This window comes from Chaetodon auriga, chromosome 3 (genome assembly GCF_051107435.1).
Source record: "Chaetodon auriga isolate fChaAug3 chromosome 3, fChaAug3.hap1, whole genome shotgun sequence".
Classification (NCBI taxonomy): Eukaryota; Metazoa; Chordata; class Actinopteri; order Chaetodontiformes; family Chaetodontidae; genus Chaetodon; species Chaetodon auriga.
The window spans coordinates 6,287,129-6,313,133 of record NC_135076.1 but is presented as its reverse complement, the minus strand read 5'-3'; the positions used below and the strand labels follow the sequence as shown (position 1 = coordinate 6,313,133).

At 40.5% G+C, this 26,005-nt stretch overlaps 1 protein-coding gene across 1 annotated transcript in view; it reads left to right on the top strand.

Annotated features, from left to right (window-relative positions):
• The window catches only part of adcy1a (adenylate cyclase 1a), a 46,507-nt gene extending 21,014 nt beyond the window's left edge, over positions 1 to 25,493 (top strand). Inside the window, exons 8-20 of the mRNA XM_076726948.1 lie at positions 1,291 to 1,446; positions 4,941 to 5,135; positions 7,103 to 7,200; positions 7,373 to 7,457; positions 9,179 to 9,268; positions 12,920 to 13,176; positions 13,375 to 13,501; positions 14,916 to 15,032; positions 19,647 to 19,793; positions 20,267 to 20,365; positions 20,819 to 20,933; positions 21,877 to 22,001; positions 22,803 to 25,493. Coding sequence (XP_076583063.1) covers positions 1,291 to 1,446; positions 4,941 to 5,135; positions 7,103 to 7,200; positions 7,373 to 7,457; positions 9,179 to 9,268; positions 12,920 to 13,176; positions 13,375 to 13,501; positions 14,916 to 15,032; positions 19,647 to 19,793; positions 20,267 to 20,365; positions 20,819 to 20,933; positions 21,877 to 22,001; positions 22,803 to 23,132 — 1,941 coding nt within the window. The 3' untranslated portion in view covers positions 23,133 to 25,493. The remainder of the gene's footprint in view (positions 1 to 1,290; positions 1,447 to 4,940; positions 5,136 to 7,102; positions 7,201 to 7,372; positions 7,458 to 9,178; positions 9,269 to 12,919; positions 13,177 to 13,374; positions 13,502 to 14,915; positions 15,033 to 19,646; positions 19,794 to 20,266; positions 20,366 to 20,818; positions 20,934 to 21,876; positions 22,002 to 22,802) is intronic.
• The last annotated feature ends 512 nt before the right edge of the window (positions 25,494 to 26,005 follow it).

The following is a 26,005-nucleotide window of genomic DNA, read 5'->3' as shown; positions in this document are numbered from 1 at the left end:
TTTCTAACGCTGCACACTCACAGTTTACAGTAAAAATCCCACTCAAGCCTTCTTTATTTGCATGAATGAGACAATTCTCCAGAGTTTTCTGAGGGATTGTCCTTTTCCACTCATCCTTGACTGGATACTGCAAATTTCTCTCAGGTTTATTATTAAAGAAAATGGATTTGGGTTTGCAGAATAATAAAGAACAATCAGGTTGTTGGTAAAAAGAGGTTGGAAATGAGTTTAATTTTAGAAGCTTTGAAGTCTGTTTAGAACAGAATTGCATACATCGAATTGTCAGGAAGGCTTCAGGGAATGGAAATTAATCTCATTTAGCACCATAAAAATAGCAAAAGTTCCACTTGCCCCACTCAATAGTTCACAAAGTAGCTCTATAACAAATTACTGAATTCCTATCAGCTTCAGCTGTAGTTTGAAGTGAATGCCAACAGAGCATGTTACCATGCTACAGACAGGCCTACACATGTGAACATGCCATACATGATGCCAAACATTAATATTTGAACACTTTAAAGCTGAAGAGACTGTTCAATGCTAATACTAACTGATGTGTCTTTTGCTAATATGTTTTTCAGTGTGTGTGTTTTATGCGTTTTCTGACTAGCTTAAACTACCCCCTTTTTATATATTTATTTACCGTTGGTCTCACACGTCAACTGTATTAGGTATAGGTCTATTTTTGTCTGTGTATGTTATCAAATCTTAAATAAATATGTAAAATACTTAGTATGTTAGCATGTACAATTGTGACAACATGCTAAACATCCACAACATACAAAACATTAGCTTGTGATATGCTAAATGCTGCGTGCCATACATCAGCTTTTTAACCTCCTGCAGCCACTGGCATGCATGTTAATATTCTTACTGGAGGTGCTGCATGATCTCACGCTAATGTTGACTTTATTTCCATAAAGACTGAGAGCTGGAGCAGAATTTCCACAAAGATAAACTGCAAGATTATAGGTCAAAGCAAGTTGGAAAATAGCTGTTTTATTTTGAGGTTTAAATGCTTAAAGGAGGTACTCGTACTCTGAATGTGTAGGAGGCTGTTTCAGAGTGGAAATGATCTCAAAACACAGCCTAGTTCTAGCTCTCAGCCTTGAATGAAGAACTGTTTATTTGTGAGGTTCAGAGGATTGACTGATCTGTTACATTTACTGTATGAAAGGAGATTATTATCTGTAGCAAAATCAAACCACTAAGTGTTGTCTGTACCCCTAAGTAGCTTCTAGCTCTGTCTTTCTTCCCTGTTCATCTGATAAATTTTGTCCTCATTTCCAGATCTTCCCAGGTCTCATTCTGTCAGACATCAAACCAGCCAAGAGGATGAAGTTTAAGACAGTGTGCTACCTGCTGGTGCAGCTGATGCACTGTAGGAAGATGTTCAAGGCTGAGATCCCCTTCTCCAACGTCATGACCTGTGAGGATGACGACAAGGTTTGTAAACTTGTGAAATACGTCACTTTTTTATGGTTGCATGCATGTGTGTACCACTATAGAATAAGTATGAATATTTCTGCATTACGTAGTAAGAAAAAATCCTTTTAATGGGTTTTTATGTCCATTTCTGATGGAGTGAAATCCTGCTTGGAATTCTAATCTGCTACACACACACACACACACACACACACACACACACACACACACACACACACACACACACACACACACACAGAGTAATCTGGATTTCTAGATTTTGCAGCATCACAAGTACTACAGTATAGTGCATTGCAACTACTTGTTGAAAAGTACTGGAACTGACATTCTGAGCACAGTTGACGTGAACTCGCTGTTCTAATGCTGGCTGAGTGGGTGTGTGCATCTGTGGATATCATACATGTTGCTGTGGGTGTGTGTATAACATCGATTTGATCTTGTTCATGTGTTCCTTGTTACCTTTGTGAGTATATTTGCTTTAAAACCCACTATGACGCAGGAGTGAGTCAGTCACAGTGCTGCCGCTTTGTTCCGAGGTTGGTCTGTTGGTGTTAGGTGATTGATGATTGGTGTTGTGGCATCACTGGGTCTGGCTGTCACAAATAGCCTGCTAGCTGTAATCCGCCTGACTGTGTGAGCTTGGCCAGGCATTAGTACTTCATGATTCTGATGAGGTTGCATTATGACTGCTGGTAATCACCCACAGCCTGGTATCATCTCCTCTAATAGCATTAGCCACATTGTTACATGATTATCCAAGTAGCCAAAATCCTAGCATTGTGACACAGTGGAATTTTATAATGGAATTATGACACCGCAAATTATAGTAGTCAGTACTGCCACTCTCTAGTGAATGTAGGTACTCATGGTATAGAGGTATGGATATAGAAAGTGTCAGTCCAAATAAACCATGGGAGGCAAAACTGTACAGCTGTGTGACAACCAATCCGTGACAAAGTTCAATTGAACAGCTCCTGAATAGGAGCTTAAATTTCTTGAAAGAATCTCCAAAATCCTTTGTCCATACATTGTATATTCAGTTCCTTGCAGGGGTTTTGAATACATTTTTTATTTTGTATAATGAATGAAAAAAGCCTTTATAGGATTACACTGAAAAAACAAAAACAGCCAGTGAGGTGCAATTCTTTATTGTGTCCATAGTACAAATGAGCTTGTTTCAGGATGTGTCTAAAAGCATTGTTGTCTTGACACTAGTGTGGCAATCTAGTCGGTCTTGTTTCAAGACAATGAGACACTACATTCTACAAAATTCCTCCAACACGGGAAACTGCACCAGGAACAATTGGAGTTGTCTCACCCCACTGGCATTTTTACGAGAAACATTTGGACTTAAAAGATGAAAATGAGATTAAATTGCTTGGTAAAATAAATGTAGCGTAGCGTAGGAGCAGAATTATATTATGATCTCTGTGTGTAACTTCCAGTAAGACTGAATGATTAAGTGACAGAGTGGCTGTTTTTAATTTTCTTTTTGTAGATGCAGGCATAAATTCAAAGACTACTATTTAAGATACTGAGAAGTGGCAAATCCTCTAGTTATACCTACAGTATGTGCTTGTTTTATGACATATAAAGCAACTAATAACTAATGACGTTTTTAGAAAAAATCTAATTGTATAGTTTATTGCAATGATGATTCTGGTTATTTTCAACTTGGGCCTTGTTTCCCTAGTTTGTGGCATCATGACAACTGAGCCTCATGGAAAGCATCTCCCCAGGATGCACTCAGAGGACCAATGAAAACTTCATCAAACCCGAAAAGCAATTACTGTAAAACACACAATAACATTCACACCACAGTGGAATCTGCCTACGTTATATTTTCTGATTAACTGCTGCCTGAAACTTCAGTATGATGTGGCATTAGTGTTAGATTAACCAGCAGCTAGCAGGTACTTATAAACTTCATATCATCAGATGGCCATTTCTTACTGAAACATTTGTTCACTTCACCATCTACAGGTCAAAACATTTAAGTTCATGATGAGATAGCTATAAAATTTCTGACTAAAGTCCTGTGAGCTCTACTTGTAGTTTTAGATAGCGTTAGCATGTTACCCTACTTAGTATAATATTCTACCTATGTCCATGTCAAATGGGCTAATTTTAGCATGGTAGCAAGCTAACATTGCTAAATGTTACTTACTGATAGCGACTTTAGTACTAACCTTAATGTGATAACTACGAACACGAACTCTGAGTTTTACATTTTACATGCAAAAAGTCAGCATTTTAATATTCAGTATGTGCTAATTAACTGTAACTGCTAGGCATGTTGATTTGCTAATGTTTTAACACTTGGCTCAGTCTAAAAGCGCCTGAGGCTGACGAAGGACAGCTTATTCAAAAAGCAACTTATGGTGAGAATAAGCAATGTGAAATAAACTCACATGCTGTGGTGCGAAGGGGTCTGTAAGCAGTGTTGGAAGCCTAAGATGCTGATGCCAGCATAGTAAGCCAAACATCCTAATTGCTAATGTATAGATTATATTATAATTGTATTATAATTTATCTACTATTTGGGAGTTTGTATCCCCTTCCAGCCACAGGAAGTTGTCCATGCACTAATACCCTAACTTAATTACAGCAGTTTACGTGTTTGAAATTTCCCGGACCTGCATTTACCATCTACAGTTTGTGTAGAAAGCTGCTGTTAAACAGCTGTGCAGATGTAAGAATAGACGCCATAATCCACATACTTGGCTCTGCTATCAAATCAAACTGAAAATCGTATTGTGTTGGCTCTTCCAGCCAAGATGTGTTAATGACTGTATCTCATGGTTTTGTCTGCAGTCCCTTCTCAGCCACAACACCCATACAATTCTCCTGACAACAAATAGACTCTTCTGCCATTTAAAACAGGATTTTATTTTCTTGCATTTCAAATTTTTTTTTTATTTTTTTATTTTTTTTTATCAGACTTTCTCCTTCATAATGTAATATAATGCTCATTCAGTTTTGTACCTTATTGTATCCAGCAATTAGCTATCAGTCATTTTATTATTTCCACCTGTGCTTTTCTTGCTGTGTCTGAATGTCTTCAGTGAAAAAGGTTGATTCTTCATATATTTTCTGTGCACTGTACATGCACTGTATGCACATGTTTGCCTGCAGATCTTACATAAAGCGCTTCAGTCCTGATTTTGTTAAACCTTATTTATCTGACACTTTAGCTAACAACCCTCAACAAAACTTTTTTCTACCCCACTGGCGGTAATGAGGTGTAAAGTTATCTGTCCATATTTCATCAAACAGTTTTGTTTTGTGCTTTATAACAAGCGTTGCAACCTCACAGGACCAGACCAGCATGTAGACTTTTTCATCTTGTTTCCACTGATGCTTGTAAACTTATAACCAAATCTCACCGTGAACTTAGAAAACTCTGCATTGGTATGCTGTAGCACAACTATTGAGGTGTCAGACAGGCTGGCCTCTGCAGAGACTGATTGTGTTGTCTCTTTGGTGTCTGACAGCGGAGAGCCCTGCGGACTGCGTCAGAGAAGCTGAGGAATCGGACGTCCTTCTCAGCCACTGCCGTGCAGCACTCGCCAGGAACACGAGTCAACCGCTACATCGGGCGGCTCATTGAAGCACGGCAGACCGAGTCTGGGACATCAGACCTCAACTACATCACCCTGTTCTACAGGAGCAGAGACAGGGAGCGTAGGGTGAGGACACACACACATGCGCGCACACACACACACTGAACATCTGCAGAGTTACAGGAGGATACAAAATGTAACAAATATATACTTTCATCATTACGCATAAGGTACAATGCTTCGTGACTGCACCCCCACCCCCACCTATCTTATTCTCTCACATACACACCCTGCACAGTCTAACTCTCTCTCTCCCCTTTTTCCCTCTCTCCCACGCCTGTTGTCTATGATGTGTGTGTGTGTGTGTGTGTGTGTATGAGGAATCCACCCACCCTCTCAGGAGCGGGTGCAGATAATGATTTGGGAACGTCGGAGCACCACACGTGATATCTTTCTCCTATGTGTGCGTGGGTAGAGTCATAAAGGAGAAACAGAACAGGGACAGGGACAGGAACAGTGTGTGTGTGTGTGTGTGTGTGTGTGTGTGTGTGTGTTCGTGTCAGTTATCTGTGTCTGTGTCTTTGTCTGTGTGCAATCTAGACACCCAAACTAGTAGCAGAAGAATTAAAACCCTGTACACAGTAAAAGCTTGCTAATTGTTGATCATTTTACTTTACATACTTTAAATGCCACCAACAAAAAATTGAGGACACAAATTGGTATAAAGAGTTTACTCCCACACAGCTACAGTAAAAAGATATATTTCATAGGGCGCTTGAGTTCAGGACAGAGCTGTTGTTCCAGAAGTTTATATATAACTTCACATCAGATCTCTAGAAATGTCAGTTGCTCCAAAAAAGCTTTTATCTCATGCAGAAATAAAAAAAAATGCCATGGTGTGAGGTTGGAACTACAACATTAAAACTGATTGCCATGTGAAGTAGGCTTCAGCACAGCATAGCTTGGTCCTGCAGACTTCATCATTTCTCATTTTCTCTGCACACAGCCCCAGGATGTCCAATTAGTAGCCGGATGGTTGGTCTGTTGGCACAACACCAACCAATGGATGGATTGATTGCCATGAAATGAATAAATTAAACAAAAGCATTCATGGTTGATGTTAATTTTTAATCTTCAGTTTTATCTTTTTCAACTACAGGGCCAACATGCAACTTGCCAAGAGCTTAAGTTCATGACAAAATGACTGCACATCTTTTCTTACCTTTATGATCAATTAATGTGAGATGATGACATGTGATTCAGGATTAGAGAGTTCTTTTCCTTCTGTCCTTTTGGTTGTGTGCTGCCCCAGTAGAAGGCATGCAGTATCTCTCGGTTTTGTTCAGGGCTAAGATGGAGCGTGAGAACAGCAGGTGGAATCAGCTCCCTCAGGTGGGTTATGCTCGAGGCTGAGACCAAAAGTGATGCTCCACCTACACTCTAGATATCCCCTGTGTTTCAGGAGCTTTGGGTACCAAGCAGACGGATATGATCATAGATGCAAGCAGGTGAAATGAACTTCCTTTGTGGAATGTCTAAGCTCACCCTGAGGGAGAGCGTGAGGGGCTCGGATAAGAAAGAAGATGGTAGAGTGCGCTGCTGACTCTACAGAGCAGAAGGTGCCATTTCAGATTGATTGGGCATCTTTGGAGGTATTCTGGGCATGTCAGACTGTAAGGACACGCAAGGAATACATCCCAACAAGCCTGGAAACACCTAAACAGTGTTAAACACCAAACACACAAGCTTGCATAGTTTGTGCAAAATTGAACAAAAAATAAAGAGAGGTAAAGCTTTAGCAAGGCAATAAGGATGTTACAGACCGCAAAAGGATGTAAAGACTCACACTATACATTCTCTAACATGGTATCCCCGTCCTGTTGTGCTTGAGATTTTGAAGTACTTTTACCTCCAAACTGTACTCAGCTGAAACACCGCAGGACTCAGGATGCTCACTGGCTGCTAACAGCTAACAGCTAATGAGCTCTCCTCCTGCCGATTTCAACACAGAATTACTGTGCACAATGTAGCATTAAAAACAAGAGGGAATGCCTCTCACATTGACATTTTCTTTCTGTTTCGTCCCTTCTTAGTATCACCAGGTGTATGACGACCATTTCATCAGTGCGGTGGTTCTCTCTCTGATCCTCGCTGCTCTGTTTGGCCTTATCTATTTGCTAATGATCCCACAGTACGTACACACACACACACACACACACTCACACACACTCTTCCATGTGTAACGTAATTGGATCGATCTTGCCAGGGTGTTGTGAGACAATTAAAGAGGAAGGTGTTTTCACTGCAGTCAGTGGAAAACTGGGGAAGCCCTTCTCACTCTTGTCACTCCTCTCGTCTCTCAGGGGGATGCTGGTGCTGCTGCTGCTGGTGCTGTGTGTGTGTTTCCACGTGGCCTGTGTCATGTATCTGCATCTCACGAGTGTTCAGGTAGGACTCCCAGACTTCCTCCTACAGGATTCTGCTCAGACTCTTGACTCCTCTGCATAGAGGGTATGAACAGAGGTTCACCTTTTCACATGATACGACCCTTCTTTGACACAGCGGCAAAGAGTGGCAAAACAGAGCATCAGGTGGCTGCTCTGAATGGTTAGAGCTGCAATATTGGAAGAAAGCAACTGAATATATTGACAAAGAAGATGCCATGGGGATTGACAGTGACCTGTATGATGCACTACAATGCAAAAATAGTGGATGTCGACATAAGACTATACACCATAGAGCTTCAACTAACATTAATTTTCATTATTGATTAAGGTGTTGTCAATCTTTTGGGCAGATCTCTGCATTTAACCTGTTCCGTAACTCTCTAAGTAAGGAGAATTGACCTAACGTACATGTAGAAACATCAGGGAAACCAGAACACCCAGATGAAAGCCTGGCACACCTCTAGTGAAGCAACAGTGCTAACTGCTAAACTGAAAAACTATTAGCACCATGGTTGAAAGCTGCTGCATTACATTTTGCATGTTGAATAAATTAAAGGAACGGTTTATGACTTTCTTCGCTTCCCCAAAGAGCGAAGGACAGTAAAGGAAGCGATCTGTGGCTTCAGGCCATCCAGAATGGATGAAAATGGGAAACTGTGTGGCCTGGCCAGTTGATAAATGTACGTCTGTGACAAACACTTCGGCACAGGTTCATTTATGATGTCACTGAGTAAATGATGTGTGTTGATTGTGCCTGTAGATCAAATCTGAAAAGGAGTCTTTTAGTGATGGCGTAACTCCTATAAATTGACTGACCTACCATACAAATATAATGTAAAGCTTCCATACTTTATTGTTTATATTGACTTGATTCTCACCACAGTAACTTTGGACTTGCTTGAGACTTGACGGTTAAGACTTGTGACTTGTGCTTGTGACTCACTCCCACCTCTGGTGTTTGCCGCATTACTGTATCCAAGCTTGAGACTGTCTCTATATATTTAGTTAACATTACAGTACAGATTTTATTGGAAAGCATCACTTCACATGCTTTTCTTTTCAGCCTGCCAGTAAAAACGTGTGCCTGGCACTGTGTCTTCTGAGCTTGTTTGTGCAGTCAATGAACAACAGCTATATACCCTTCTAGCACAGTTTTAAATAGCCATTACTACAAAGTTCTTGCACTTCAGAAAGTCTTTTAGACAGCTGTGTTGGATCATAAACTCTGGCAGCCTTTGTTTACACATGGTTCTGCCACTGTTTGCTTAAACTAATTTTATCTGATGAAGGTCTGAGGACCAACATGTTGTCAATACTGAGGACAAGTGATCGACAGTGTGCAGGATTCTTTGGTTCTTTCACAGCGCAGTTTTTGATGTAATTTATTTTCCTGTAAATGCACGACTGCAGATGCTGGTACATTCTTGCCAGACAGGTTGGAGTGACTCTGACCACTTCTATTTGCTCTGGCATCACGTTCACACCCTCTATATGACACTGTGGTATCATGCTACATTGAACTGTCATGATATCCTTTAAGCGGCTCCTCTAATGGGCCTGCACGTAATGAGCCACACCACAAAATGCACTCATTGCATTTCCACTCCTGGCTAATGATGTGTTCAAAATGCCATTGAGATGGATAAACAGGTGCTTCATTTACCGACTTGTTCTATTTTCCAACCTCTCCCCCACCTCCCCTCCTCTTTCCACTGGTTTTAGTGCCAACCGGGCTGCCTCACCATCCAGATCCGAACAGTGCTGTGTGTCTTCCTCGTTCTGCTCACCTACTCTGTTACCCAGGCCTGTGTGGTAAGAGTGTCTTTAAAAACCCAACCTCCTGTAGTTTTATTTAGACACACACACACACACACACACACACACACACACACATATATATGTATATATATATGTATATATATGTGTGTGTGTGTGTATATACAGTATATATACATACACATACATACATACACACACATATACATATATATGTGTGTGTCTGTGTGTGTATATATATATATATACACACACATATATACATATATATGTATATACACACACACACGCACACACACACACACACACACACACACACACACACACACACATTATGTAGGGCTGTGTATGTGTGTGTGAGTGTGTCTCTTGGCTTTCAACCACATCTCAGGGTCTTTCTCAGTTGGTGTGGTTTGTGCAGTTGTTATTATGTTTATATTATATATCACCAAATACATTAAATATAATATTACCATTAAGTGTATACCATATTATGTACCACAACATGGATTGTCAGCATGTGATGGATGAATGTGATGACAGATAGCGTTCTATGAGGAAGACCATGTCGACCAGGTGCGATCGAAAGTTCCAGAAAAGTTGAGTCAAGACTTTGAAAGCTCTCACCTCCGGATTGTAATTCAGGATTTCTATTAAAATTTTCAAGTCCAAGCTGAGACAACCTTGACTCAACATCATAAAAAGTAAAATCGATTCTCCTGCAATAAACACATAAAATGTCTTATACTATATGTGCTCACAGTTTCATTCACATGCACAATATTACTCAAGTTATGATTAGGTTTCTGGAGTAACCCGGACAAGCCCTGTTCCAGTCAGGACAAACCTGCTTACGTTAGCTAAAATGCACCATGCGATAAAAACTACTGTTTACATTTATCCAAGGTTGTGATTGTGATCTGTCCATGTGCACAGAGCTAACTGTAGAGAACAAGAAAGTGAGGTTCATGCTCTTGCACTTAACCCCTTAACAACCAGGACACCCCAATTGCATCTTCAATTTGAATTACACGCAGCAGTAGTTACTCAGTATCATGTATTATCATAAATTATGTTAAATTAACCTCATACTGAAAAACAGTAAAAGTCTGGAAGTAATGAGAAGTATAGATTGTATAATCACTCATTGTAATCCTTTACTGATGATCAGATGGAGAAACCAAATAGCAGAATAACAATGCAGCAGAGTCAAAGAGTGTAGGTCCATCCTAATGCCTGCACCATTGCAGATAATCAGAAATCTATTACAATCATGTATATGCGAATATGAATAATCAGGTTTCTCTATGTTTCATATAAACATTATATCCTCAATATGATAAAAACCTGGGTAACACTAAAACTGGAATGTCTGTGCATGCAAACAAATTCTAATGTGTTACAAAGAATTTATTAGTTGCATATAAATGATACATAAAGGGAAGTGAAATATAGATATCGTCGTACAATGGCTTCAAGGCCTGTATGAAAATAATAATGAAACAATATAGTACATAATGCAGAAGAAAGCACTGGAATTAGAAACAGTGTCATCATTTCATGTTGATCCAGCAGACTTCAGTTAGCAAGTCTCTGCAGTACATTAGTTGGCAGAGTAACGAATCACAGCTGAGCAGATGGTGCTGCAGAGTCTCAGAAGAATAAAACATTTATTGTTCAAGTGGAAAACACTCATTAAAATATTTTCAACGCAAATTGGTTGGTGTCAGCATCGGCCCCAGAACTCGGTCAGGCTCTGATGTGTGTGTCTGTGTGGGTGCGTGACTACTGTAGGTGTAAAATACAATAAAGCAAAGGTGTAGCAACAGAGATTTAGTGAAGGGATGGCACTGCTAGCTACAGCCTTTGATCACTTTAATTACCGGTTAATCTGATAATTGTGTGTGTTTTTAAGTCAATCAAGTCTAGAAATATCAAAGATGACCCAGAGTCTGAAGAGATGTCTTAAAACTGCCTGTTTTGTGAAAACAGTTGTCAAAAAGGCTGAAAAGATTCAATCTTAAATAACAGAAACTTCAACTTCAAAGCATCAAACTGATTTAAGATTGACAAATATGTAATTATGAAATATATTTTCACCTTCTCATACTGTACTTTTCAACTTTCTCGCTCTTTTTTGTTTGTCTTTTTAATTAAAAAACATTTAATGAACTGTCTGAACTCCACCACCACCCATCCCTTTATCTGGGGGACATTGAACAAACTGAATGACTATGGTTCATATATCAAGAGTCTGTTTTGCATTGGAAATAGAAACTATTTGCATTAAAGATAAAATATTCTTTAGTGGAAGGGAGTAATCTGAAATTCCAATGGTGCTGCGTTGATGTGTCTTGATGTTGTAACATTAGTGCAGTTCACTGGGGACACATGCCGAGATGGAAACAGTCCTACAATATTGTACTTGAGTAATATGAAGGGCTGCGATTGCATGAAATTTCAATCCAACAACACCAGTGGAACAACATCATGTCACCGAGACCTGATGTCCAAACAAACTATAAATTCCATTCAGATTTTGTGGCCTGTGCATATCACTGATTATATATAAAACATAATACAATGGCTTTCCTCTGTTCAGCCTCACTACAATCAAGAAAAGAGGACAAAACTCAGACAATTAAACTGAAATGACCAACAATAGATAATAAGAGCTATGCAATAAGTAGAATTAGGCTTCAGAAATTAAATAACTGCCAGTTTAACAGCAACATCACCGAAGCAGACAACACAGAGATGTATAAACAACATAAAGCACATGTTAAAGAGAGGCACAGTTTTTACACTGTTTTGTAGTGGATGTGCTCACCTATCAGAACATCATTCTCTGAGCCTTGTGCTCTTGGTTTAACTGCTTGGCTTGACCATTCTCAGTTCATGTTATAACCAGTCCTCTCAGCCTCTCTGTCCCACTGCAAACATTTAGAGCTGAATGAGGCTCTGCAGTCACAGCTGTGACAGAAGTTGTCAGAGTCAGCAGAAAGACCTCACACTGAAGGTAGAAGTTCGCAGTAATGTAGAAGTCACTGCTGGAGGATCCGTCAAAGTCCCTGCCCCCCCCCCCCCCCCCCGATAATAATGGGCAGCTTTGGGTAGAAGAAATATCTCTTTCCACTGCATTATTTTTGCTTTCCTGAATAACGTATTCGGATTTGGATTCATCCTTAATGCTCACAGTGATAATGGCAGCAGGCTTAAGCCTAATGTTTACGATGCTCATTATCTTAGTTTAGCGTGTCACACCCTAACTTTGATTGAAACTCAACACTTGATGCAGATTTTTCAGATTGAAAGCCAAACTATTACATTTCATATCTTAAAACAGTAGTTTTAGGACATATGTTTAATCAATTTCTTGTAAACAAGCACTTGTCCATTAATATGAACCTACTGAACAGGATGCAATTAGCTTAACCAGCATAAGGACTGGAAACTGGGAAGCTAGCCTGGTTGAAGTCCATTTACCAACAAAGCTAATGAATTGACCCATTATGTTATTTTTTTTTTTTGGATTGTTAAGCAGCCTGGTCAGTTAAGACACATCCAGCAGAACATAAATACGATATATCTTACATGTTTACTGAATCATCATAACTAGTGTCCAACTCTGTCCAAAAGCCTGCTCATATATTACTGGTTGTTTGTGCTTCGTTTTCTTTCCTCCAGGTGGGATGTGTTCCTTGGGGGATAGCTGGGATGAACTCCAGTGACTCAATGGAGGACGTCCCTATAGACGCCAACAGCACAGGAGTGGACAGAGCTTGTCCCAACATGGCGTATGCCCTGTTGTCCTGCGTGGCCGGCACCCTTACTCTTGTCCCCTACCTGCGAGTCTCCTCGCTCCCCAAGATCCTCCTGCTCCTCCTCCTCTCTGTCACCTACACTGTTGTCATGGAGACAAGTGGCTATCGCCAAGCTGTGGGGTGAGACTGAGCTGCATGTGATGTATAGTTTAACATGGAAAAGACGTGTATTTATGGTCCAGTGTAAGCTTTAATTGATATTTCTTGTCATTTCTTTGTCTTTTATTTGCCTTTAGGGGATTTCTATATTTGCCATTTCAACAAAGTTGATAAATATAAACAACCAATCAACCCATTTTGTTTGTGTTTGTCCTTCAGGGGAGGATTCCTCCACACTCGGGGGTATGATCCTGTGTTGGCAGTCTTGCTGTTTTCTGGAGCTCTGGCGCTTCATTCAAGACAGCTGGACCTGAAGCTGCGGCTTGACTATCTGTGGGCTACTCAGGTATGTCTGTTTGTATATGTAGCACACCTATAACTGCTCATGCATGCATAAACATTGTATTTGTTCAGCAGTACTCTTGTGCAGAAAACCTTATCAGGTTTTGCCACAACTGAGTCATCAAGTAAAACAGTATTTGGGGGATGGCAGTAGCTCAAGTCATAGGGCAGGTTGGCTTTTGGTTGTTGGTTTGATCCTGAGCTCCTCTTGTTCACAGCTTAAAGTGCCTTTGAGCGAGACACTGACCCCAAATTGCTCCTGTTGTGTTTAGGGGAAATTGTATGTTGCTTTGGTGCAGCAAGCTGGCCATTGATCAAAGAGAAGGTGGACTGACCTCCTGCTTCTTTTGTCTATGTGAAGTGTTGTTCAGCAAGATGCTAAATCTCAAATTACTCCTTGTATGCATTTAGTGAAAAAGTACCTTTTAAATAAAAAATAAATAAAAAAATTCAGCCTATTTCCAGCTGAACCAGTTTCAAGTATTTTCTAAAAGCAGGTGTTATGTATCTTTGTTGTTTCAAGATATAGACACACACACAAGTGACCAATATACAGTATATCCTTTTTTTTTTTTTTTTTTTTCCATTTTTCTGAAACATCTATATTGGTATCAGCCTTAGGATCCAGTATCAGTTGAGCTCTAGTGGTGATTTTGGATGTTATAGACAGTTGAAACGCTGACTTTTCAGCATGTATGTTCCTGTTAAGACCCTTCAGCCGGTTACATAAGGTTGATGTGCTGGTCATTATTAATGTTATATGTGTAGCAGAGTATGTACTCACAGATGGCCTACACTGGATGAGAATCTGAAATATTAAATATAAGAACTGATCTTTTGTTTCTTTCACTCACTTTTTTAATGTATTAATTTACTCAGTATTTTTTGGTTTTGGATGATCACCTCACTTTATTTTAGATAATTTAAAAAAATAATAATAATAATTAAACATATATTATTCACAAAAAAAAAAAAGATACAGACTCTAGTTGGTAAGAACTTCTTGAAACATGTTGGTTTCTGCTGGAAACTGGTTGAAATATTCTGGACTGGCAGATTTTTCAAACAAAAACTTTCAGACTGGCTACAACAGCTTCATGTAATACATTTTTTTTCAGTGTGTTTGAACACTATGTTTGTGTGTTTGCCTGCACAGTGCTATGCAGTGCGGATCATGACAGTATATGTTTCTATTTTAAGAATGACCATGAGCATTTGTCTTGTTTGCAAATCATTATCTCCCTCTAGTGATAAGGATAAGCAATTACAGCTTCCTTTGAGTTTTGTGCCACAGTAAAGCTTCATTGTGTTTGGACAGTAGAGCAGCAGTTTCACTTTGGATCAGCATTCACATCACCCTGCCAGGACTCATCTCTCCTTATCCATTCATGTGTTGTGTGATTGTGGTCGGTGTCCAGGCGGAGGAAGAACGAGATGACATGGAGAAGGTGAAGTTGGACAACAAGAGGATCCTGTTCAACCTGCTGCCAGCTCATGTGGCTCAGCACTTCCTCATGTCAAATCCCAGGAACATGGTGAGCATCCTCAGACATGTTCAGGCCCGTCCACCAAGGATCATCAGTTTGAAGAGAGTTAACGCCTCTGAGAGCAGCAAAGACTCAAAACCTCCCAGTGTTTCCTGATAAACCCACAAGGTGCTAGTTTGGGGATTTGCAGGTCATCTAGACAACTCAGTTAAAACTGGGCCAAATTTAAAAGAGAGAATGTTATTTAGATGTCAATATCAGTGGTTCTCATCCTTTTTTTTTTTTTTTTTAGTGCAAGGAGTGATTTTTCATTTGAATGACCTCTCCAAGGCTGGAGAGGTAACAGTACACAGTTCATTCATTTTATGACCTATTATTTCCTTGCCTCACAATGGAAACACTGGTACAGGTTACCTACAGTATAACCATTGTTTCAACAGCACTCAAATGACAATATTTTAATCTGAAGAAAACCCTTATGTGTAATTTAGGGCCTCTAGTTTTACAGCAATAAACAGGCCGTGATGGTGAGAGTTGCCTCACTCGCTGATATAAGAGAAAAATATAGTAGACTCACTGTCAAGTAGTTACAACAGACTCTTTTTTTACTATATGATATATTATGAGAAAAAACTAACGTGTTCCCTGCTCCATATGAATAATATAATACGTCTTCTGCTGCCGTCATGAAATATGTAAAGCATAATCAGTAACAAATTTCTCATTTGGCCTTTTCATGCAAACAGATCTGATCTGGTTTTAGTTAGATAACTATCTTAATGAAATGAGATACCATGACTGCTGAGTGGACACATTTCCTTATATTAAGATGATGATCAGTGTTCCCCTCTCACTTCTGTCTGCAGCTGAAGGTAAAATTTTGTTTATCTGGATCTCAGGGGTGATAATGTTCCATAAACAGTAATAAAGGGCAGGATATCAGTAGCTGAGATGGCTGCTACAGGGACAACCCATGCAGGTCATTACTTTTAATTAGCCCCACCTTTTCAGTCTCATTACCGCTGGCTTTGCACATACTGCTGCAGGTCTTTAAGCCAGCTTATACTGTCAGCCCATACCACAGTAAAACTACAGGCCTGTGTGTCTGAAAAAAATCTGCCAGTCAAATTCTGCCCATTTTGACAGAGGCATCAAGATGTCTATTGACCCACAGATCACCACATTTGTTCCAAGCTGGTAATCAGGTAATGCTGAAAAAGAGGATAATTTGATCTTTGCATGCCAACAAAACAAAAATAAAAACTTCACGTAGTGCAAATTAATGTCCTATATGCTGTCAAAGTGTTGGGGTCTCACTGTGGGAAAATGTCTCAGCTGTGTGGGACAATGGAACTGCTTCCCTGACCATGTGTTGTGGTGTTAAAGTGGAAGTGTGAGCTGACAGCACTGTGTGTCTGTATGCTCTGATTGATGAACATGCCCTCCACTGATCTCTGTTCCTTCCTTGGCCCCCTCCCCTCCTTTCTCAGGAAGTGATGTAAACACACATCCTTTCAGGAAATTCATAGCCAAAAGTTCAAGCCTGGTTTGTAAACACTAAAGCTGTGTCCAGATTCTACTCAATCCTTATAGTATGGAAATGTTTGTAGATGCAATGTTTGTATCCAAATTTTGTAAATGTAAAAAATATTAGTATATATAACACAGTGGATGGAAGCATGAAGTATTCAGCTGATGGCCCATAATCAGTGAAAACTGTGCCATGCTTCCTGTCAGGGGACATTTTCAAATTAATATTAAGGGAAACAAAGTGGAGGCAAATTCACATTCTGATGTTAAAAACTAAAACGTGTTATTTCCATAAACGCTGTTTCTATTACAAATGTTTGCATTGAACAGCATATATGCAGGAACATGTGGCAAACCTTCAATGACTTATTATCTTTTAATAAGATAAGAAATGATAGTATGGCCATGATATTTTGGCCAAGAAGATAAGAAGGTATTGCATGTATTCTAAAATCTGCTTTAACCATTTCAATAGCAGATAAAAGCAGGAAATTGTGTCATGTGGTGCTTTGAAGGGTCATCTTCATTTGTATGGTGATTGCATAATAATAAGATTTTGCATAGTACAAAATATTTTGTGTAAATAGACAAGAACTGCAATTAGGACACAGCTTTGATCTTGCAATCCAGAAATCTGCCTGTTTAGCATATTAGAACAAAATCTGGGATAAATTGTAGCATAATGAGCTCAAGAGCTGCAAGAAGGGGATCTTTGACTGACGTGCAACATGACCATGTACAGACTTAAAGCTTGAATGTTTTTGGCGTCATTGGACAAAAATTCCATAATAACCTTTCAGTATGCTGTAATTCAAGTGGTCTGAGAGAGGACTTGGCTGACTGTACCACCTCTGTGCCCACTTTTAAGGCTTTAGAAAATCTAGCCCGTCATGGGAGACTCATAAGTCATTTCAGAGACGGGGATTTCCTATTGGCTGTTCTATTGGTAGATACATATGCACTTCCCTTCAGATGGTGAAACCCTATTGTCACATAACCAGACCTATCTCCACACTTTGGAGAAAGCGAAAGCCTTATTCACCAATGGTGGAAAACCCTGCAGAAAATCCTCAACTTGTGATAAATTTCAAATTTCCTACATATAGCACAAAACACGTGTGAACATGTCCTGGCTCCACACTGAGCTTTCGGCTCATTATGATCAATGCCATGGCACTCGTATGGAGTGGCAAAGAGGCATGGTGACAGACAGAGGAGAAGGCCACTAAGGGAGCAGGGTGTTGGAAAGGTTTCACACCTTGAAGAGCCTGCCCTGTGAAGCATGTGGTTTGTCAGGCCAACTGACTCCTTCTGCTGCCTTTCCAACTTGTGGGGTTTTGAGAGGGGTGTAGCAGAGGGATATGAGGCAGCAGAAAGAGCGACATATGGTTTTGCATAGGTTTGCACAGGTTTTGCCAGCAGCTTTAAGGAACATTCAGGATTGCACAGCCTAAAGCCAGATTTAAAGTGATTTAGTATGTCACTTTCATAAAGTCTGGGTAATGGGAAGGGACACATCTCTTCATTACACCTTCCCTGCCTGGTAAATGTCCATGTCTTTCAAACTCCAATGCCCCCAGCTTGTTACTTAGACTTTCTGTTAAAAATGTTAAGACTACAATCACAAGATAAAATAACCCTGATGACATCACAATGACATCATCTTGAGTTGTTTTCTCTCAGCTGACAAAGCTTCTGCAGAGCGACAGAAGACATTATATAACTGTCCTCATAGGCTGAGCGCTGTAGTTCTCACTATATCAAGTAACCTGAACTGTGACACTGTGAGTGGAGCCTTCAGATTCATCTTTTAAATGGTATCAAGAAACCCCTGAAGTGTCACCCGTGTAACCAGTAGTCCATTATTATTCAAAACTAATAAAAGCACTTAAAAGAATGATACTTTTGCACAGGGTGAACATGGTCATTGTAGTTTATTGTAAACCATCTCCAGGACTGCATTTTCTACCTTGAGCAGATGTTACATGAGCAAGCTCTGCAGGCACGGCTCCATGTTTCACTGCTTTACTAGTTTGGTGAGTGTAGAGGAATAAACTACATTGCATATAATTATCATTCTGAAGGAATTGTCACCCAGATGCAACAGTGTGGCTTGTTTTTATAGTTTTTTGGACAGCAGTATAGCACAGAGGCATAAGCACAGACGGTCCTAGTTAAGTAGGGTAAATTCAGTGTTGTTTTGGTCTTGTCATGGGTTTTGATCATAATGAAAAGATAAAGTAACGCAGGTCCTTTATCAAACAGTGGGCTGTGCATCAGACGGTGCAGGGATCGTCTGAGGCTGAGACTAGTAAACACTGGGGGCAGGAAGTCAGGAAGTATGTTTCCGGCACATTGGTGACCCCTCGGAGCTGTGGTGTATAGAAAGACTTCCTCTCTTTCCTCTGGGCTAAAGTTCACCCATACACTGTATTCATAACACAGCGCAGTGGGACTCTGCTGCCTGGAATTCAAAGTTTTACTGCTCCAACAATGATTGAAAAAATGTGACAACAGTTTTTATTTGATTGGGAACTACAGTGGCCCCCACCAAGCAAACGTTTTGTTTGTCCTTTGTACACATATCGGTCCCTGAGATTTGTGCCTAACTTGGAACCATAACAGTTCCTGCTCTCTTGGTTGTTTTATGTCCTTATTTTGTATTTCTGAATACTTGGCACCTGATTGGTAATACAGCTTCAAGAGACAACATGAACATGAAGCTGCAGAGCATGTGGCTTTTATGTTCAATAACACGTCAAACTACTGTGCATCCCACATGAAATCTATTTCTGTATCAAGATACACATAATTCACAAGGAGCATAAAGTATGTACGAGTGATTATTTAGAAAAATAGTGAAATACAGTTACATCACGGTTTGAACTTTGGCGTACAATATATGGCTAAAGGAGACAGAATGCAGTTCTACACAATGCATGGTAAGTTGGTCTTTGAGGTTAAAGTAGTATACTGTTCCAAAGATTCTTTTCATTTTGGTGAAGCGACCCTTTAATGTCTTGTGATTTCTTCTTCCCACAGTGTCCTTCTTTGCACTTTTTTGGAACCCTGGTGTTTCAGTAGGGTAAAGCTCGATCAGGCCAGTTTTGACCTAACTCTTCCCCCCTCTAGGACCTGTACTACCAGTCCTATGCTCAGGTTGGAGTGTTGTTCGCCTCCATTGCCAACTTCAATGACTTCTACATTGAGCTGGATGGGAACAACATGGGCGTTGAGTGTCTCAGGCTGCTCAATGAGATCATCGCTGACTTTGATGAGGTGAGTAAATGTTTTGTGTCATCGTAAATCTGCAGCTTTTATATCTTCTTGCTGTAGGTTTCATGTCTGCCTGCTCTGCCTTTGGAGAATTTGGAGGGAAGCTCTGTTGCATTGTGACCTTCCATAGTGCCAATTTCAAAGATGACATTGTGGCCATGACAGGGTTTAAAAAAATACTATGTTTATTGACGCAATATAATAAGCGATGGTTGCGGTTGGGCAAGTTCTTCAAAATAAGGAATTACTTACAGATGAATTTTGGCCGGCTTGAATCTATAATCAGTAACATTAAGCACTAATTTGCTCAAACACGCAAAAATAGGCCATTTTAAATTGCATTTGGATTTGTTTGCCAACACGACCTATAATATATATGAACTTAAACTGACAATTTACTCCAATTTGATTTAAAATTTGTAATAGTAGTAATTCTTTCCTCCTGTTTTTGTCCTCTTCTTCTTTTTTCTTTCCAGCTTATGGACAAAGAGTGCTACAGAGACATTGAGAAAATCAAGACTATTGGCAGTACATACATGGCTGCAGTAGGGCTGGTTCCTACAACAGCCTCCAAGGTACACATGCAGCTATATTTAGATCCCATTTGAGTTTTTGTGCAGGGTATTAGCACGTTTCAGAACGCACACGGCATTTTTGAGAGGCCTAGTATTTTCAGGTAGTTATTTTCCGAGTGTTGATATTTAGAACACTGTCACGTTTCAATCCACAAATCCTCTGTGAGGGATTACTGGCCTCTGTGGCGTCAGCATATTCTGCATTCATAAAGTTTCTTTAAATCTTGCAAAGCTGACAAACAAAAGAGCCCTTTCTGCAACTTCAAGGAAAAAACTTGGTGGTGGTTTGACTTTAGGGAAAACCCTGGTGCGTGCTCTCGTGGCCGTCATAGATCATAATGTATATAATTATGTCAGGGAAACAGAACGGGAGGCCAATATCACTTCCTAACTTGGGTTGTTTGTGCATAAATCTGTGCTTTCTTGATATTTGAGTTTTTTTCTGATTCATAGGCGAAGAAGTCCATCACCTCACATTTATGCACAGTGTCAGATTTCGCCATTGAGATGTTTGACGTCCTGGATGCCATCAACTACCAGTCTTACAATGACTTTGTCCTGAGAGTAGGTAAGTGAGAAGACACACAAATGCACACACACACACACACACACACACACACACACACTGGTCTATATAAACATTGGTGTCAGAACTTCTGACCTATTGCACTGGACGCCATTTACGCTCAGTGCCAGTAAGTTTGGAGGGAAATGCATCACAGAAAGAGCGCTCCCTCCAGGAAGCTCGTCACAGCGAGACCTGAAGTTTTGGGTTCCATTGTGTTGGGTATCCTGTGGGGAGCCTGCAGCAGGAGCCCTTGTTTTATCCCAGTGTAGCCTGGTGTATACAGTGCCATCCTGTCTGCAGACTGTGGGGCTCCATATGTTTGTGTGCTTGGCTGAACCCTCTTTGCAGAAACACAACTTTTGGTAACCTGCGTAATGCTGGATTTCCAGAAAGTCCAGGCCTTGTTTAGCCTGGTCTAAAGAAGCATAGGATAACAGCAGCTGCTACAGAGGCACCTGTACTACCGATACTAAGTCCTTTTTTTGAGTATTGAGTACTAATGATACCAAAAAAAAATAAAATGGACCAATCCCACACCAGATCATGTACTGACTGTGCAGTGATCAGCTTGTCAGTTCAGAGATTTTACATGACACACATATACGACATATATCATGAAAACGTTCTTTGTGTAACATGCATGGGATGTTATCATTAGCCCGATTTATGGAGAGGACTTTGTCTCATTTTGACTTTCAGCATTCAGAGACCTGTCTGAATCGAAATGTGAGCTGCTTTCTAGGACATGCGACTTGACTTGTGACTTGCTTGACAACCCTTGAGATTTGACTTTGACACAAACGTCTTAAAAGCTCTTTGGTGGGGATGAATAACTTTGTGCAGCAGGAGATACAAACACTTGGAGGCAATGAAACATTAAATAAATTAAAAATCAGCTCAAACAATCTGTTCACGGGCTGGTCTCTGGTTATATTCATCCAAGGTATCAATGTGGGACCAGTGGTGGCAGGAGTGATTGGAGCCAGAAGACCTCAGTATGACATCTGGGGAAACACAGTGAACGTAGCCAGCAGGATGGACAGCACTGGAGTACAGGGAAAGATACAGGTACAGTCTTATTTCTTTCCCTTCGTTTAATCAGATAACCAGCTCACTGAGATTAGAATCAGTTTCAAGACAGACCTGGTCAAAAGGACACCATAAAATCAGCATTTTATTGATAAATGCAGCCCAGACAAAATAAACACGCCGAGGACACTGTCACACATGGTATGAAATAGCACTGAAACATATGCAGTTGTGGTGCACATACTGGTATTTGAATTAAAAAAACAAAACATCCAACTGAAATGTGAAACCAACTATTTGTGGTTTTAGGGAGACTTTAGTTTTAGTTTTAGTGGAGCTGGAACTCTTTCTTGGCAAACAGTAGCTGGGCACAGTGACTGTCTGGAGTCTTGTTATTATAGTCACGTTTTGGTACAACAGAGATCTAGAACCTGTCTCACACCATATCAGGCAGCCCACGCTTTTGTCTGAGACACCCTGCAGAAGTGCTGGGTGGACCATTTGTTAAGCAATAGTCCCAACACCACAAATCTCTATCTATGTATTTGAGTATTAGAGGCATTAGCAGTCAGACTTCAGGCTAGCTGTTTGACCCTGTTTCCAGTCTTTATGCTAACTCTACTAAGGTCTCATTGCTGTAGTTTCAGACTGGTATCAATCATCTTATCTAACTCTCTCAAAGAAGGGTTATTTTTTTCAAATATTGGACTTTTTTCTTTAAACTCACTAACTCAGCAAGAGTACCCTCAGCTGTAAGTCCTACTGTACTTTATTTCAGGTGGGAGAGGCAGCATATTGGAAAATCTGGACAACTGACAGCCTTCTGTGTTTCCTCTGCAGGTGACAGAGGACGTCCATCGTCTCATCACAGACTACTATAACTTTGTTTGCCGCGGCCAGGTCAGTGTGAAGGGCAAAGGTCAGATGCTCACATACTTCCTGGAAGGGCGCAGGCAGTGCCGCAGAACGTCTCAAAGCCAGCAGCAGCCCGGCAATGCCGAGCGCCGCTCGAGCGCGTTCACGCACGGCAGCGTGTGCACCAGGCTGAGCCCCGCTCCCACCGTGACCACCTACGCTGCCATCAGGACCCCAAGCCCGGCCACGTCCAAACCAACCACCTCCACCAGCACCACCAGGTACCTGCCCTCTGTCCCCACGGCAATGGTGTGATGGATGCTGTCTCCATGATGACCAGAGAAAACAAGAAAATGAGAGAGGATGTGGGGAAATAGCATGGATGGCAAAAAGTTAGCCGCAGCAGAGACAGTTGGTTAAAAGAGGACAAAGCAGAGCCGTTCTCCACTCTTCTTCTGCTGTCTGCGGGACACAGAGAGGCTGAGACACTGATCGTCCAATGGGAGGCCTGGACTTGAGCCTGGACTGCATTTAGGAGTGATCGCGGGGGTCTGAGGCGGCCGCAGACCCTCTGACTCTCCCTCCACACTCGAGCCATGTTTGTTGTTTCACACCGCAGGGTGTCATGAACAGGATACAGGATGCTTTAGCCACGTTGCTCTGTAATCAATCAAAGGCCAAAAGTGTCTCCACGATTTCAGAGTCGACTCCCAAAACTGCATCCGCAAAGACAATAAACTAAATCAAAATAAAAACACATGGCAATGCACAATTGATAGTGTAGCACGCAAGTTTCTCTCAACCACCCCATCGGGAAATTCCTTTAACAACTTTAGCTGACCCTTTTCTCTCAGTATAAAACCAAATCAGTGCTGTTGCCTTAGCGACCACTCCTCACAATCTGTTTCTTGCCATTTTTTGTTGCCTTTTAGATTCTTTATTGATTTTTTTCAACTGCAATTTTGAATTAATTCCAGGGGCATTACTGTCCGAGAGATACATGTTTTTAAAGTGGATGAAGCCAAATGTATAATTGTAAATGGCAGTTAATGGTTAACTTGCCAAAACACGACAGGGCATTGCCTTTAATCATTTCCGGGTCGGTGATACCGCATGTTTATGCCCCTTCACTTTAACCTTCGAACGGCACATGAGCTAAACTCTTGATTCCCTGAGCCGGGCTGCTCAGTGTCTTTAAGTGCATGATGCCACTGCTGCATTCCAGTCATGTTTGCTGTCTGTTTCCCTGTGATGCTTGACTTCCAGATTCTTCCTCGTCAAAGTGTAGCAATAAAGCAGTTTGTCTCCTATCTCAGCCTATTCACCCTTGCATGCTGTAGCCAGCTGGATCCTATTTTGACCTGATAGTGTATGTAGCCAATAGAGTGTGCATAGCTAGCCACACTAGTCTGTATCTCTGTGGAGTTGAAGCATGACTTAGAAACTTATTTTCTGTATTGTGCGAGTGTGATTCCTTCCTCATGGAATTCTATCTAAAAAAGAAAACCCTTTTCTGCGTGCTTGTTTATGAAGAAATATTTTCTATTGTTGAAATATTCCGTTTTACTATTTTTATGAACTAAAAGCTGCTTTGGACGGGAGAAGAGAACCGCTGTTAATGAGGAGACACCCAAACCTCCGTGTCTGGCTTCCTCATACAAATCCAGATGATTTATTTTATGGTATAGCATGCTACTCACAGTATGGCTTACCACAGCCATTAACTCTCCTCTAATCTGTTCTAGCATGCACTGCCTGCAAGCCTGTGGCTCTTACATGCATGCTTTGATGAAACATTGATACAGGCCGAGCAGCAGACACACAGTCACTCTCTTTTAATGTAGTCCTCATGCATGCGCTAAAGGTAGCGGTCCTCTTGAATGTAAGGTGCTTTTTTGACCCGTGTCTTCTTCATGAGTTTGGTGTGAACCTTTTTTGAGGACAATTTCAGGACGGTTTGACATCAGGCCGGGGGTTCCTCCTCCTCCCCGCTCCTGCTGTAGTCAACAGGTAGCTGGTTTTCAAATGTGCCAACCTATTTTCATAAACATATCAAACTTTTCTTGTTGAGCTGTAGCACAACTGAATGTGTGGCTACGGTTATCGTGGGTTTCCTTTTGTTGAATGCCTGTATTTTTACTGTTTGAGTTGTTTCCTTAACAGTTTTGTAACTCGAAATGTTGGCAAGTGTTGATTTTGGAGAGATTTATTGGGACACCATGACCCAACTGAACTGATGTTGATGTAGTCATATTTGAAATAGATTTTAAAGTCTATACAGTAGCTGGAAAGCTTACTTTGAGTTTCTAAGAGATTAAAAATGAGGATTTTTATACACTTGCTTTAAACAGTTGATGGAAAGCTAATGGAGGGAGTTATGTACAATATTTTTCCTGTAAATTGGATATTTTCATACTGTATGATACGGGTTTCAATTGTTATATGTAGGTATTACTAGCTATTATTGTACATTGTAGAGTCTTTTTCAGAGATATATTATGAATGATCCGATATTTGTCAAGTTCTTTTGTTGAAGATGTATTTATTGAGATGTTTTATGTGAATGTAAATTTTGTTAAAGATGATATTTTATACTAAGTGTTTGCACTGCGATGATATTGACGTATTATGATTATAAAAATAAAGCCAGCGATGACGTGTCTCCTGGAGTAAGAGAGCTGTTCCTGTGCTCATTTTCACCAACACACACACACACACACACACACACACGCACACACACACACACACACATGAACGCACACACACATACACAAAGTGCATATGGAGAGGTCATCATACTCAGTTATAGTTATGTAACAGTAGAAAAACAGAGTCGCTGATGTAAGAAACAACATTGGGGTCAAAGTCAGCCCGGCTCCAACACTGTTGTTCAGTAGGAGCCTCATGGTATTGTTGTGAACATCTGCTACCAGAAAAACATGACTGCAAAGTGAACATAATGTCGTATTTTGAAACTGAAAAGGTTTTGAAATGTTGAAACTCAGTGTTTGAAAGCTTGAAATCTAATAAAAAAAAAATTGTTTTGCAAGATTGAAACTAAGCTTTGAAGGCTTGCATAATGTTTTGTCTAGAAAAAAATTCAAATCCCTGCAAATATTGTTTTGACTCACTTGATTTACAGTGTTTCTTCAACACATTTGAAGAGTTTCAAATTTGTCACAGTCCCT